The sequence below is a fragment of the Trichechus manatus genome, unplaced genomic scaffold (genome assembly GCF_000243295.1).
Source record: "Trichechus manatus latirostris isolate Lorelei unplaced genomic scaffold, TriManLat1.0 scaffold00003, whole genome shotgun sequence".
Lineage (NCBI taxonomy): Eukaryota > Metazoa > Chordata > Mammalia > Sirenia > Trichechidae > Trichechus > Trichechus manatus.
In genome coordinates, this window is record NW_004443939.1 from 7,952,074 (window position 1) to 7,966,589 (window position 14,516).

General features: G+C 40.0%; 1 protein-coding gene across 1 annotated transcript in view; it reads left to right on the forward strand.

The window, feature by feature from the left end:
- PATJ (PATJ crumbs cell polarity complex component) overlaps positions 1-14,516 on the forward strand; it is a 431,680-nt gene that overhangs the window by 102,083 nt on the left and 315,081 nt on the right. Inside the window, exon 15 of the mRNA XM_023730369.1 lies at positions 9,086-9,220. Coding sequence (XP_023586137.1) covers positions 9,086-9,220 — 135 coding nt within the window. The remainder of the gene's footprint in view (positions 1-9,085; positions 9,221-14,516) is intronic.

Consider the following 14,516-nt stretch of genomic DNA (forward strand, 5'->3'; position numbering starts at 1 on the left):
AGCTCAGAGAGCTCGTTTATCCGTTCATGAAATATTTATTGAACTTCTATTATATGCCAGACACTGAGCTACCGTCTGTGGTAAGCAAAATGGAAAAGGTTTTTGCTCTCATAGATCTTAGATTCCAGGGTGTGGTGGTGGCATGATAATAAACAAGTAAAAAATAAGTTGATAAGTTAGTTGTAGATTGTAAGAAGTGCTGCAAAAGAATAAACAGGGTGATAAGAGAGCAACTGGGGGAGGCCACTTTAGATAGGGAGTCAGGGAAAGCCCCTCTGCAGATTCGCTTGAGTGCAGCTTTAAGGGTAGGAATGTGGAGGACTAGGGAACAGGTGAGCGGCAGGTACAGCAGCCTCCAAGTGGGAAAGGGCTGGCATGTGGGCGGAATAGAATAGAAGGTGTTTGTTTCAGAGTATCTGGGTCAAACTCAGTGAAGGGTAGAATGTTGTTGAATGAGGCTGCTGAAGAAGACTAGGTGCTGACAGGTCTTGAGATCTGTGGTGATGTGTGTGGACTTTATTCATGATGCCAGTGGACAGTTTTAAGCAGGGCAGAGCCATGGCAGGAGGTCAAGATCGTAGGTTTTCCTTTCCTCCTTATCACATTTGTGATGAGTAAAATCATTTTTCATGGCTATGGCTGGTGTTCTTAAGAGTTTAGTATCTTTAGATGGTGGCTCTGGTTTACCACCCTGTCTTAGTTATCTAGTACCACTATAACAGAAATACTACAAGTGGATGGCTTTAACAAAGAGAAATTTATTCTCTCACGGTCCAGGAGGCTAGAAGTCTGAATTCAGGGTGCCGGCTCCAGGGGAAGGCTGTCTCTTTCTGTCAGCCCTGGGGGAAGATCCTTGTCATCAGTCTTCCCCGGTCGAGGAGTTTCTCAGCACAGGGACCCCGAGTCCAAAGGACGCACTCTTCTCTGGGCACTGCTTTCTTGGTGATATAGTCTCCCTATCGCCAAGATAGATCCTCCTGTGTCTCTGCTTGCACTTCTCTCTTTTATACCTCAAAAGAGATTGACTTAAGGCACAACCTAATCTTGTCAATTGAGTCCTACCTCATTAACATAATGTTGCTAATCTCACCTTATCAACATCATAGAGATAGGTTTTAAAACACAGGAAAATCACATCAGATGACAAAATGGTGGGCAGTCACACAATACTGGGAATCATGGCCTAGTCAAGTTGACAGACACTTTTGGGGGACACAGTTCAATTCATGACACACCCCATAGCCATCACTCTTGATGGGATGAAGCATCTTCCTATGTTATGGGCCAGTGTTAATAGATTAGGTTTTCTTCTGAGGTGGGCGGAGTTGTGGGGAAAGACTGAGGCAAAAGCTATTTACAGTGGCTTGAGCATTAGCATACTTCTTCTAGGAAGTTGTTAATCATGACACGAGAACAGTTTTCCCGCATCTGGGGAGGCTTGCTCTTTTATGGATGGCTTTCTTGGCAAGTGTTTATGATTAAGATAATCACAGCATTATGGGGCAGAGCATTAAGCTCATTCTAGTGACCTTTCTGCTGGCCATCAATTGTAATGTGGAATGAGCATCAGTAATATCCTTGGCATGGGAAAGAAAAATACCAGGTCCTATTCTCTGGTTTTGACAAGACGGATTGACAAACTTCATCTTATTTCCCTCCTGAATTATATTTCCTGATCAAGAAGACATTAAAATGTGGTTTCCCCCCTTACTGAATAATGAACAGATACAATTTTTAAGGCAGTGGGATGTACTGGGTCCTCCACAAGTAGCAGTGGTTGTTAACGCCAGAGTCAGTTCTTTGCTTTAAATACATTTTCTTCTTTATTTCTCACAATATTCCTATTGATCAACAGGTTTTTCCTCCTTCCCATTTTTAAAATGAGATAACTGAGGGTTAGGCAGGTAACAGAACTTGCCCAAGGTCATATGCAACTGGAAGTGGCAGAGTTAGGAAACAAATCAAGGGATATCTGATTCCTAAGCCTGTGCTGTTCTTTTTTCTTTTCCTTTTTGTTTTGAATAGATAGTGTATGGAAAAGGTACAACATCAAAAGGTACAGAAGTAGGTACCTTTTGAATGTTGTACTTTTTCTGATCCCAGTTTCCTCTTTATTCTTCTCTCCAGAGGCAATCACTGCTAGCATTCTCAAGCTTGTGATTTTATACTTTGCTGCTCTCTCGAGTGGACATAAGACCCAAAATCAAATCACTGTAGGGGAGCTTATTTGGTGGGGGGGGGTGGGGGTGGCATTTCACAAACATCAAAGGAGCTTTTTCAAAAACGCACGTGCCCTATTTTGTGCCTCACCTATATTCTGATTCTGTAGGTTTGGGGTGAGGTCCTAAAGTAAATTTTGATCCCTGCATTGCCTACTCCATCGAAGACTGTAATTCAGGGTATTGCTACAGTGCGTTGTATGTGTTCAAGGAAGGAGATGTTACTTCCTCAAAACAGATGATGGAGATGGGAGGGTGGCATTTGAATTATATTCTGAAGAATGGGTTTGAGAAATGAGCACAGTGGATGTTCTAGGTGAGGGAAATACCATGAGTAAAGGCAAGCAGAGGTGCAAAGTGTTAGGTCAGGTGTCAGAAACTCAAATACCACGTGGGCCAGGCAAATAATAAAAATATCTAAAGTGATAAATGGCAACTGATGCTTGATCTGGGTATTAGCTAATTGAAGAGAACCTTCAATATACATCATACAATACGTAGGAGTACATATTATGTCTTTTTGAACATTCAGAATTAAAATTTTAGAAGGGTGAGGAAAATGAATATAAATCCAACTCTAATGGATCGGTCTTACATAATCCAATGACCACACCTAGCTTTGGGGCCATTATGCTTGCGTTTCAATGTTAGTTTCATTCTTTGAAAGTTTATTTTCTATTTGTGGTAAATTTTGTGACTCTTTTCTCTAAGTAATATAAATGGCTATTTAATACCATTGTGTATGTGATAAGAACCAATCCTGGGATTCTTTCTCTTCTATTTTATTTTGAGTTCAACTTTTTTGGAAGCATCCTCCCCTGTTCCACTGACACGTCTTTGGAGCATTCCTTTCTAGAATTTTTTTTTCTCCCCCTGAAGCAACGTCATTTATATTCCCACTTGAGTATTTTCATATCTTGTTCTAGAGTCCTAAAAGTAGAGCTTTTAGGGAAATTGAGTGGGCTGCAGTTTGTTTCATGACAAGTCTCTCCGCTCACGGGTTGAAGGCCTCTAGCTTTCTTGATCTCGTTTGAGCTTCATCATTTTAGTACTGACAGTAGGTCACACAACGGTCACACTTTCCTTGGAAATATTTCCTTTTATCCTTTGTCATATCAAGATCATGAAAATCCTGCTGCTCATTAACTTTGTCAATTTAAATAGGACCCCTTGCAAAGTGCATTGAATAAACATCAAAAAGCATAGCGTGCAATGTGTTTGAAGGCATCAATCATCTGTCTGTAGCACCCACTCCTGTCATTGTAGCACTTTCTGCTCTCGATCTAAGAACTCAGAATACTAACGGGGTGGACAACTGAAAAGAGACAGATGAAATGCTTGATTTATTTAGTTGCTAAATGCAGCTGGGACAGGTAATTAAACAGTCCTGCTCCTGCGGAGAAGCCTGCAGCAATGTAACATGAAGTCTCAAATCCAGCTGCACGCAGATTTAGATTCAGAACTAATATTAGGTGGTCCTCTTTCAGATTGACAGATTTCATAAACATCATCTCTGGTTTATTTGTTCAGCATGATTGGAGATGAAGCATGTGTGTTTTGTTCACCATTTAAGTTTCTAAGGAGCGTGTGGTGTTTACAGATATTTAGGGGAATAGCCTAGAAGGGCAGAACCCTGTATCTGGAGGGCATGGATTCCATGGTTGATCCTCTGCTACTCCTAGATGTACCAACCTGTTCCTGACTTCAGCTGTTCCAGTGATGTGGGGAGTGGGGGTCAGCCATATGCATAGATCAGGGTTAGTAAACAGGGTGATTGGAACCAGTTTCTTCCTTAACTCTTTTATCTTTTATGGGGGTATATAATTATTTTCATAAGTACAAAGAACTCTCTGTGTATGTATAGCTATGTCTATTTTAACTTGGACACCTATGTCTATGCAGAAATTGCCACTATCATGCACTTAGTTGCTCAAACCAAAAATTTAGCAATTATCCTTTTCACCAATCTCCCATGACAGTCTCCCAGCAGGCCCTTTGTAAGGCTGATCATTTTTATCCTGTAAGTCTCAGCCTAAATATCCCCTTCTGTGCGAAGCCTACCCTGAGCAGCTTTCCAAAATGCCCTCCACCAGTTATGTTCTTATGTTACTAGCTCGGTCAGTTCCCTTCATGGCACTTATTACAGTTATTCTCTTATTTATTATTCATTTGATTGTGTTTGCTTACTTTCCTGTTGGCTTCTTGTCTGTTTTCCACACTAGATGTAGCTCCATGAGGATATAGACTGTTTCTTTCATTCACCCTGTATTTCCAGCTCTTAGCTCAATGCCTTGCACATAGTTCACACTTCATAAATATACTCTGGATATCATTGATAGGGCTCAGTGGTATGCTGATAAATGTCTAGCTCTCTTTCAAAAAACAGTCCCAATTTGTATCATTTTCCCATATCTGTGGTGTAAATAGGAGCCCTTGTGGCGCAGTGCATTTGGCTGCTAACCACAAGGTCAGCAGTTCTCCCACCAGCCTCTTTGTGGGAGAAAGATGTGGCAGTCTGTTTCCATAAAGATCTACAGCCTTGGAGACCCTGTGGGACGGTTCTGCTCTGTTCTATGAGTTGGAATGTACTCAACGGCAGTGGGTTTGATTTGGTTTGGTGGTATAATACTCCCACCATGGCAGATTTCAAGGAATGTGACACCACTTGTCATGGATTGAACTGTGTCCCCCCAAAAATGTGTATAACAATTTGGCTAGGCCATGATTTCCAGAATTGTATGGTTGTACTCCACTTTGTGATTGTAATTTTGTGTTAAAGAGTATTAGAGTGGAATTGTAACACCACCCTTACTCAGGTCACATCCCTGATACAATGTAAAGGGAGTTTCTTTGGGTTATGGCCTGCATCACCTTTTATCTCTTGTAAGAGATAAAAGGAAAGAGAAGCAAGCAGAGAATTGGGGGACCTCATACCATCAAGAAAGCAGTGCCAGAAGCAGAGCACATCCTTTGGACCAGGGTCCTTGCGCAGAGAAGCTCCTAGTCCGGGGGCACACTGAAGAGAAAAAGGCTGACAGAGAGGAAAAAGCCTTCCCCTGGAGCTGACGCCCTGAATTTGGACTTTTGGCCTACTTTGACTGTGAGGAAATAAACTTCCACTTGTGGTGTTTCTGTTATAGCAGCACTAGATGACTAAGACACCACTGAACATGCAGTTGGGATGCTCACAGTAGCACAAAGTAGTACTTCTTGTTACATTGCTGCAGGCTTCTCCCTGGGAGTAGACCCGTTTCATTACTTGTTCCAGCTGCATTTTGTAACTAAAGAGATCAACCATTTCATCTATCTCTTTAAGTTGTCCACCCCTTTGCTATTCTAAGTTCTTAGGTAGAGAATGCTTCTACTATACAGATATAATAGATATATGTCACTTAAAGAGCATGGTGTTGTTGTTAGGTGCCGTTGACTTATAGCGACCCTATGTACAGCAGAACAAAACACTGCACAGTCCAGCGCCATCCTCACAATCTGCCCATTGTTGCAACCACTGTGTCAGTCCATCTTGTTGAGACCCTTCCTCTTTTTCTCTGACAGTCTACTTTACCAAGCATGATGTCCTTCTCCAGGGACTGGTCTTTCCTGATAACATGTCCAAAGTATGTGAGATGAAGTCTCGCCAACCTTGCTTCTAAGGAGCATTCTGGCTGTACTTCTTCCAAGACAGATTTGTTCTTTCTTCTGACAGTTCGTGGTGTATTCAGTATTCTTTGCCAACACCATAATTTGAAGCCATCAATTCTTCTTCAGTCTTCCTTATTCATTGTCCAACTTTCACATGCATATGATGTGATTGAAAATACCATGGCTTGGGTCAGACATAGTCCTTACAGTGACATCTTCGTTTTTAACACTGTAACGAGGTCTTTTGCAGCAGATTTGCCCAATGCAGTGTGTCATTTGATTTCTCGACTGCTGTTTCATGGGATCCAAGTAAAAGGACAACTTCAGTATTTTCTCTGTTTATCTTGATGTTGCTTATTGGTCCAGTTGTGAGATTTTTATTTTCTTTATGTTGAGGTGTAATCCATACTGAAAGCTGTGGTCTTTGATCTTCACAGTAAGTGCTTCAAGTCCTCTTCACTTTCAGCAAACAAGGTTGTTATCTGTGTATCGCAGATGGTTAATGAGTCTTCCTCCAATCCTGATGCCCTGTTCTTCATATAGTCCAGCTTCTTGGATTCTAGATATTAGAAAAAGGTAGTAAAATAATTAAGTGATGAATTTTAAGTACTTATTACCTTTGTTTTTAAAATTCTTTATTTAATTGTAACTTTATATATTTTAATTTTTACTAATGGTTATATTTAGCAACTGGCTTGCACAGTTCCTAAAAATTGAACCATCTGCTCTTGCAAGCCAATACAAGCTGGCTCCAACACACCACTGGAAATGATCTATGAGTTGATCCACTGACAACTCTCTGCCCTGTAGTGTTTGGCTCTTAAACAAAGGAAGGAAGATGGTTGGCAGAGATAGGTGGGTGAACTGTTATTGCAGAAACATTTCTCTGACAGTTTTTACTCACCTGCATTAAACGTACTGTTAGAGAAAGTGATGCTAATGTTTCCTTTCATTGTGATGTACATAAGTTGGTACAATGACTAGACAAGAGAATGGGGTGGCAGCAGTAAGAAATAAACACTGTATTTTTTGCAAATAGCATGCCTACATAAATAATGCACCCACACATATAATGTGCAGAAATGATGAAATTAAGTAAAACAGTTGTGACACAGCACACCCATGCGTATATTGCATGTGTCTCATGACATTTCCATAAGTGACTTTCAGTCTCATTAACTCATCCTGCATACTACAGGTATTGTTCTGTTCATTTTCTTTAATCTGCTTATGTGTATAAAAATACTCTGAAATGCTACTTTTGATCATAATTGTATAATAAAGGTATAAACCATGGTCAAGAAATCATGGATCGAGTTTGGTAGTCCCCTGGTAATAAACAATTGAAACTATTGGCTTGTTTCTGTTAATTTAAGTTGATAATTATAGCACATTATCTCAACATTTAAATGTGAAAACCTTATCAGATCGTCATAAGCGAAACCATTAGGTTTGTTAGGTCTGCTTATTTCATGGTTTAATTATGTCTTCTTACTGTCAACTGAAGTCAGCAACATGGAAAAAAATTGGTATAGCGTGCTTATGAAAATAACGCATGGATGGTTGTGCGGTGGGCAAAAAGACACAGTACGTGCGTTATTTGCAAAAAAAGTATGCTAACTCACAGAGAGGGAAAAGGAGTAAACACCATCTTAACTTTCCACTTAGAGTGCTAGAATATCTTATTGCCAGAGATGGTTTTAGATCCTGAAGTGCTTGATGGTCAACAGCACTTCATTTTCAGGAAATTAGCCCAGGGCCAGAAGTCCCTCATGCCTATTTTAAGTCATTGAGGACTTAGTCACCTGGGCTGCTTACCACTTCACATTCACCTGTGTGTCTGTAGTGAGATGGGAATGAGCTCCAGATGATATCTGTAGCTAGGCCTGTGGAAGTCTGGGGACTCAGAGCAGATAATTGAGGGGAGGTGACAAGCTCAGAGATAAAGGATCAGAAATAGGAGAAATAAGGCAAAGAGTCACATTGTGGATACGTTGCCACCCTGTGTAGGGTTTTCTCCTGACAAAGTGTAGTTACAGGTGGACCTTGTATTTTCAGATAATGAGACTATTGATAAAGAAAATATAAATCATAATTAATACCATTTACTATATTTGAGTTTAGTTAGCCAGTAAGAAATTATTAGCTCCATCTGTGAAAGTCAGGGGACTAGAGTTTGGTGAATGCCCTTGACTTTTACATCCAACAACACTGAGACACTCTGTCTCTACTTTAACACTGGCTAGAGTTTCTCAAGCCTTGACTCATATCTTAGCCCATAGAAATCTGTGTAAGCCAACAGAATCAATCCTAGAGTGGAATAATTATTACCTCCCTTATTATACAGCTGCATGCCCCCTCACCCCCATCAAAAATTTTTCTAACTTAAGTTGACCAGATGGAAAGGGGTGAATTAGATGAGGTACCATTTTTCTTGGATTGGTTTGGTTCAAATAATATTTAATGAGTCCATGTTTAGTGCCTGGTACTGTGCTAGTAGCTGAGGTTATAAAGATAAAAGATATAGGTGTTGCACTCAAGCAGGGGGCTAGGGAGGGCATCAAGAAAAACAGGAATTTTAAACACAGCTTGCCATGAGCTGTGATACAGATGTAATAGAGTGTTCTTGGAGCCCAGGTGAAAGCACATTAACTTAGATATCAAGAAGGGTTTTCTGGAAGTGATAGTAACTTGATATTGCAGTATGAGTGGAAGTTAGATAATAAAGGGGAGTTAGGACCTTCAGAGGGATGGAGAGCACTGTAAAAAAGTGAAGCACAGAATACATGTTGAGTGCCTGGAGTTTAGGCTTGAAGGCAGAACTTTGTGCCACTGTCTCTCCATTCCCAGGCTAGTTTTCCCATTATTGTCTTCTCTGGGGACTTCAGGAGCCCTGGTGGCACAGTGGTTAAAGTGCTTGGCTGCTACCCAAAAGGTTGGTAGTTTGAACCCACCAGGCACTCCATGGGAGGAAGATGTGGCATTCTGTTTCTGTAAAGATTTACAGCCTTGGAAACCCTATGGGGGCAGTTCTGCTCTGTCCTACAGGGTCTCTAGGAGTCAGAATCAACTTGACGACAGTGGGTTTGGATTTGGGTTTTGGTTTTGGGGACTTTGGTGATCTGCTTCAAGAGGTGAGGTTCTCAGAATAATACTTAATGGAGAAGTAAAAACCAGAGATACCCTTGTCATATTTCATGTTATTGCTCTATGTTCTCCTACAGCTGTTGCCTATTCATACTCTGAGGCTTGGTGTGGAAGTGGATTCCTTTGATGGACACCATTACATCTCTTCGATTGTTCCAGGTGGCCCTGTTGCTACACTGAATCTCTTACAGCCAGAGGATGAGCTTCTTGAGGTAAAATTTATGAGGGAAAAACATGCCATTCAGGGCAGAAAGTTTTGAGTTCTAAGAAAATGTTCTCACCAGAAATCTACTGAAATTGACTGCATGGCAATGTCATGTGAGCTACGTACGTTGAAAAATTATTATCAGTGTATCTGTTGTAAATGACACAGATGATAAAGGAAGTAGGTAATATGCTTTCCATTTATTTTACCAGTCTTTTTGGGTTCCTGAGTGCTGAGATATCCCTTTGAGTGCTTACTTAAGTGATTGACCAAGATGAAGTTAATGTTCTTTTTTTTAGTGTGGTAGCATAATTGTTATTATTTTTTTCAGCAAAATTATTTTGAAGAGTCTAATCACAGATTCTTCTTTGGAACATGTATCACATTTATTTGCAGATTTGTTGATTATTTCTAATAAGAGTTATAGATGGATGACCTCAAAGACTTGTCTATAGTTGACTGGGTTTTCAAACTATCTCCTTGGAACTCCCCCCTAACATGGCTGCCTTTGGTTGGCTCCCTTGAGCTCCCAGCCTCCTTTCAATCAGGGCAGTTCTAGAGCACCTCTGCTCTGACATGACTTTGAGAAATTTTGTTAAATTGGAAATCACAGCAAACAAGCAAACAAAATGACATTTAAAATTCCCAATTTTACAGATAATAATCTACTGACTTCCTCAACTTTATACACTGAATTATTGCTAAAATGATGACTTTAGTTCATGTTTCCTAACTCCCACTTCATTGTTCTTTCAAATATAGTACACTATCTCCTAAGCCCCTAAAGAGATGTAGGGGGATGGCGAAATATAGAGGAGGCCGCATAGAAAAGAGTTCTCCCAAGAGTTAGGATCCACAAGAAGCCCTAGGTTGGGTTTAATAGAAACAACCCAGTAGCCTTAGAATTATAGAGATTTCTTTCTGAAAATTCTGTTTGTTCAAAGTGAAATGACAGAGTAGAAATGGGTTTCATGTTGGGTGCAATTACAGTTTTATTAGTAGTGGCCGGCCACCTAGAGGGGGTGTGTTGAGAATTCTGGTTTGGATTTCGAGCTCAGAGGGAAGATGTGCTGTGATTAGTTATCAAATTCTGTCATAAGCAGGAGAGGGCATGGTGTTGGAGTCCACTTTTAAGATGTAAGTTGCCTATTTTTAGAGGTATTCAAGGGAATATTGGGCTACTTATTGGGGATTAATGCCCTAGATTTTAGTAGATAACTTATGTTTTCTTTTTGATGCTGAGATCCTGTCTTTCTCTTTTCATTGGCAGGGTTTGTAGCATAGCTTTGTAGATATCATATGTGATAACCTGTAGATTTAGAGGTTATTGCTATAATATTTAGCTATTAGGTATTAAGAAACAAGATATATGTGTTTGGGAGATGTGGAGGTATCTGTAAAAATCAGTTTAGTTCACTATGAATTTACTGCTAGTATGTAGTAGGGTACTGAAGAAATGTTGGCTGGATCTGAGTAGAGCAAGTGTAGGTGATCCAGCCATCAACTGAGTCCTCTGTGCCTTAGCTAATCTTTACTTAAGAATTCAAAAAATCTTCATGCTGCCTTATTATACCCAATTCCACTACAAGGCAGGAGGCCCATGAATATTCTAAAGTATAGATTTCTAGTAAAGAACTTAGGATGGGGAAAGAAGCACAGGTTTGGATATGAGAAGAGCTGTTTTTGGTTCTGAGTTTGCCACAGCTTAGCCACATGTTCATTGGAATGTCACTTAAACATTTTTTGAGAATGAGTTTGTTAATAGATGCCTACTAGAGTGTTTCTTAGAAGTGAGGATGGTAAGATTTTGGCTTGCTTACTTTGGATATGCTATCAGCAAAGACCAATCACTAGAAAAGGTTGTCATGTTTGGTAAAGTAGAGGCCAGCAAAAATGAAGGGAACCCTCAGTGAGATGGATTGACATGATAACCACAGCAGTGGACTCAAACATACCAAAAATAATGAAGATGATGCAGGTCCAGGCAACATTTCATTCTGTTATACATACGGTCACCATGTGTTAGAGCTGACTTAACAACAACAATCTCACTGTGAGAAACTAACGGAATATATCCATGTAAACTATAAGGCATTATCTCACAGTGTGGTATTGGCGATATTTTCACTACGAAAAAGGCTTCATAACAGCCTTTATGGGAAAGAAAGAGAATTGAATAAGGTAATTTAGTGGGACAGTACTTAGACAATATTATGTACACTAGAAATGTGTATGTGTATTTTCTAATCAGAAAGTCTGAATAATCGAGACTTGACAGCACTTAAGAGGGTCTCAAGTTGAAGGACCTAGAGAAATATTGTGAATTCTAAAATAAAAATTGGCTTGTTCTGAGTAACAGAATATAGAAATAAAAAGTCTCTGTAAAGTAGCCAGAAGAACTCCTGAACTTAAAATGTGTGTGTGTGTGTGTGTGTAATGTACTCCTTAGAGCTTAAAACCAGAAACACAAATATGCTTTGGGGTTAGTACATGGTGCCAAGTCTCAGCCCAGAACAGCTATTTACAGCTGCCATAAATCCCCTCAGATAGGAGTTGGTGATGGGAAATGTGACCAATCCCTTCAGCTATAGAGAGTAGTGAGGAGGACTACCAGGCACTGCTATAATAACTGGAGACAATTCAAATGAATAAATGATGAGCTAAATAAATATTTAAATGTACTCCAAGATAAAAACCTGAAAAGTGATTTTCTAATTTGTTGAAGTAATGTGAAACACAAACTAATACTTGTGTATGGATAGAATTCCTGCTTCAATTGTATCTGCTTGCTTTCTTTTAGTTTAGGTAACTACTCATTCAGCTGATTTCAGAACTTTTGTGCTTGTGGCATCAGTTGGCCCCAGGGATATGGTGTGACCAGTGATGGGTACCTCCTTGCCCCTTCTTGTGTGAAGATTGAGTTGCAGTTCTTCCAAGGAAAACCCTTTAATCTGCTGCAGAAGTTGCTATTCCCTGGAGCCCTTTCATCAGTCATAGGGCCCTGGGAGATGATATTTACTTTTCTGCTAGGGCTAGTTCCCTGAGGCACACATGTGTCTCTTGACCATGTTGTAATTTCTTTGTAAATAATTAAGAGGTGGGGAGATTATGTCTGGCCTGATTGCTAAGTGCTTGGTATGTTATAGGCCTGAGAGTGATTCTCAGGGACAATTGACTAGAGGCTCAGCTTGCTGCAGATGGGATCCTTCCAACAACCCACTGTCCTCTTATACTCTGGCGCAGTGACAGATTTTGTGGAAAGGTTACTCCCGGTATAGTTCAAGTCCACCTTGCCAGTTACCTGGACATTAGCGCTGCACCTGTCAGAGACTAATGCCAGATTAGAAATACCTTTAAAAATAAGAATGCTGATAAACCCTCATAGGGAGATAAGAGTCAGATGTAAAAAGATTATCTGTTGCTTGGAATTGTGCTCATGCTTCAGCTTTCTAGGGGTAGCAGGCAGATCAGCTTTTAGTGACCTGTAGTCAGAACTGAGAGAGCATCCTGAGCTAATGTCATTTATGTGAAAAGTTAAAATAGGCTTACTTTTCTAGATCATATGTAAAATCTAGATATTTTTGGAGATAGGGATTGTTAATGAGGAATAGTTGGTTATCATTAAAAAAAATTAAAAAAAACATGTAGAGAAGTTTCCATAAAATAATTTGAATACTGGCACACCTTCTACACTACAGTTGGGATTGACTGTATGGCAACGGGTTTTTTAAAGGATAGTATTTAAGCACAGTATCTTTTAAAGGATAGTATTTTTTTTTTTTAAGGCCCCCCACACGTCTGTCAGTTTGTTGTACTATAGGGGCTTGCATGTTGTTGTGATGCTGGAAGCTATGCCTCTGGTATTCAGATACCAGCAGGGTCGCTCATGGCGGACAGGTTTCAGCTGAGCTTCCAGACTAAGACAGACAGTCTACTTCTGAAAAGAATTAGCCAGTGAAAACCTTATGAACATTGCCTGATATAGTGTGGGAAGATGAGCCCCTCAGGTTGAAAGGCACTCAAAATACGACTGGGGAAGAGCTGCCTCCTCAAAGTAGAGTCGACTTTAATGGTATGGATGGAGTCAAGCTTTCGGGACCTTCATTTGCCCATGTGGCACAACTCAAAATGAGAAGAAACAGCTACAAACATCCATTAATAATTGGAATGTGGAATGTATGAAGTATGAATCTAGGAAAATTGAAAGTCATCAGAAATGAAACAGAATGCATAAACATCAACATCCTAGGTATTAGTGAGCTGAAATGAACTGGTATTGACCATTTTGAATCAGACAATTGTATGGTCCACTATGCGGGAAATGGCAACTTAAGAGGAATGGAGTTGCATTAATTGTCAAAAAGAACATTTCAAGATCTGTCCTGAAGTACAACACTGTCAGTGATAGGATAATGTCCATATGCCTACAAGGAAGACCAGTTAATATGACTGTTATTCAAATTTACACAGCAACCACTAAGGCCAGAGAGGAAGAAATTGAAGATTTTTACCAACTTCTGCAGTCTGAAGTCGATCAATCAGGATGCATTAATAATTACTGGTGATTGGAATGCAAAAGTTGGAAATGAAGGATGGGTAGTTGGAAAATATGGCTTTGGTTATAGAAGTGATGCTGGAGATCGCGTGATAGAATTTTGCAAGACCAATGACTTCTTCATTGCAAATACCTTTTTTCACCAACATAAACGGCGACTATACACGTGGACCTCACCAGAGGGGATACACAGGAATCAGATCAACTACATCTGTGGAAAGAGACGATGGAAAAGCTCAATATCATCAGTCAGAAAAAGGCCAGGGGCCAACCGTGGAACAGACCATCAATTGCTCATATGCAAGTTCAAATTGAAACTGAAGAAAATTAAAACAAGTCCACGAGAGCCAAAGTACGATCTTGAGTATATCCCACCTGAATTTAGAGACCATCTCAAGAATAAATTTGATGCGTTGAACACTAATGACCAAAGACCAGACGAGTTGTGGAATGACATCAAGGACATCATACATAAAGAAAGCAAGAGGTCATTAAACAGACAGGAAAGAAAGAAAAGACAAAAATGGATGTCAGAAGAGACTCTAAAACTTGCTCTTGAACATCGAGTAGCTAAAGCAAAAGGAAGAAATGATGAAGTAAAAGAGCTGAACAGAAGATTTCAAAGGGTGGCTCGAGAAGACAAAGTATTACAATGACATGTGCAAAGACCTGGATGTGGGGATATATGCCATTTAAACAAGGCTGCACTATTGACAACTGCGGCTCCACAGGCCTCTGTCTGCACAGC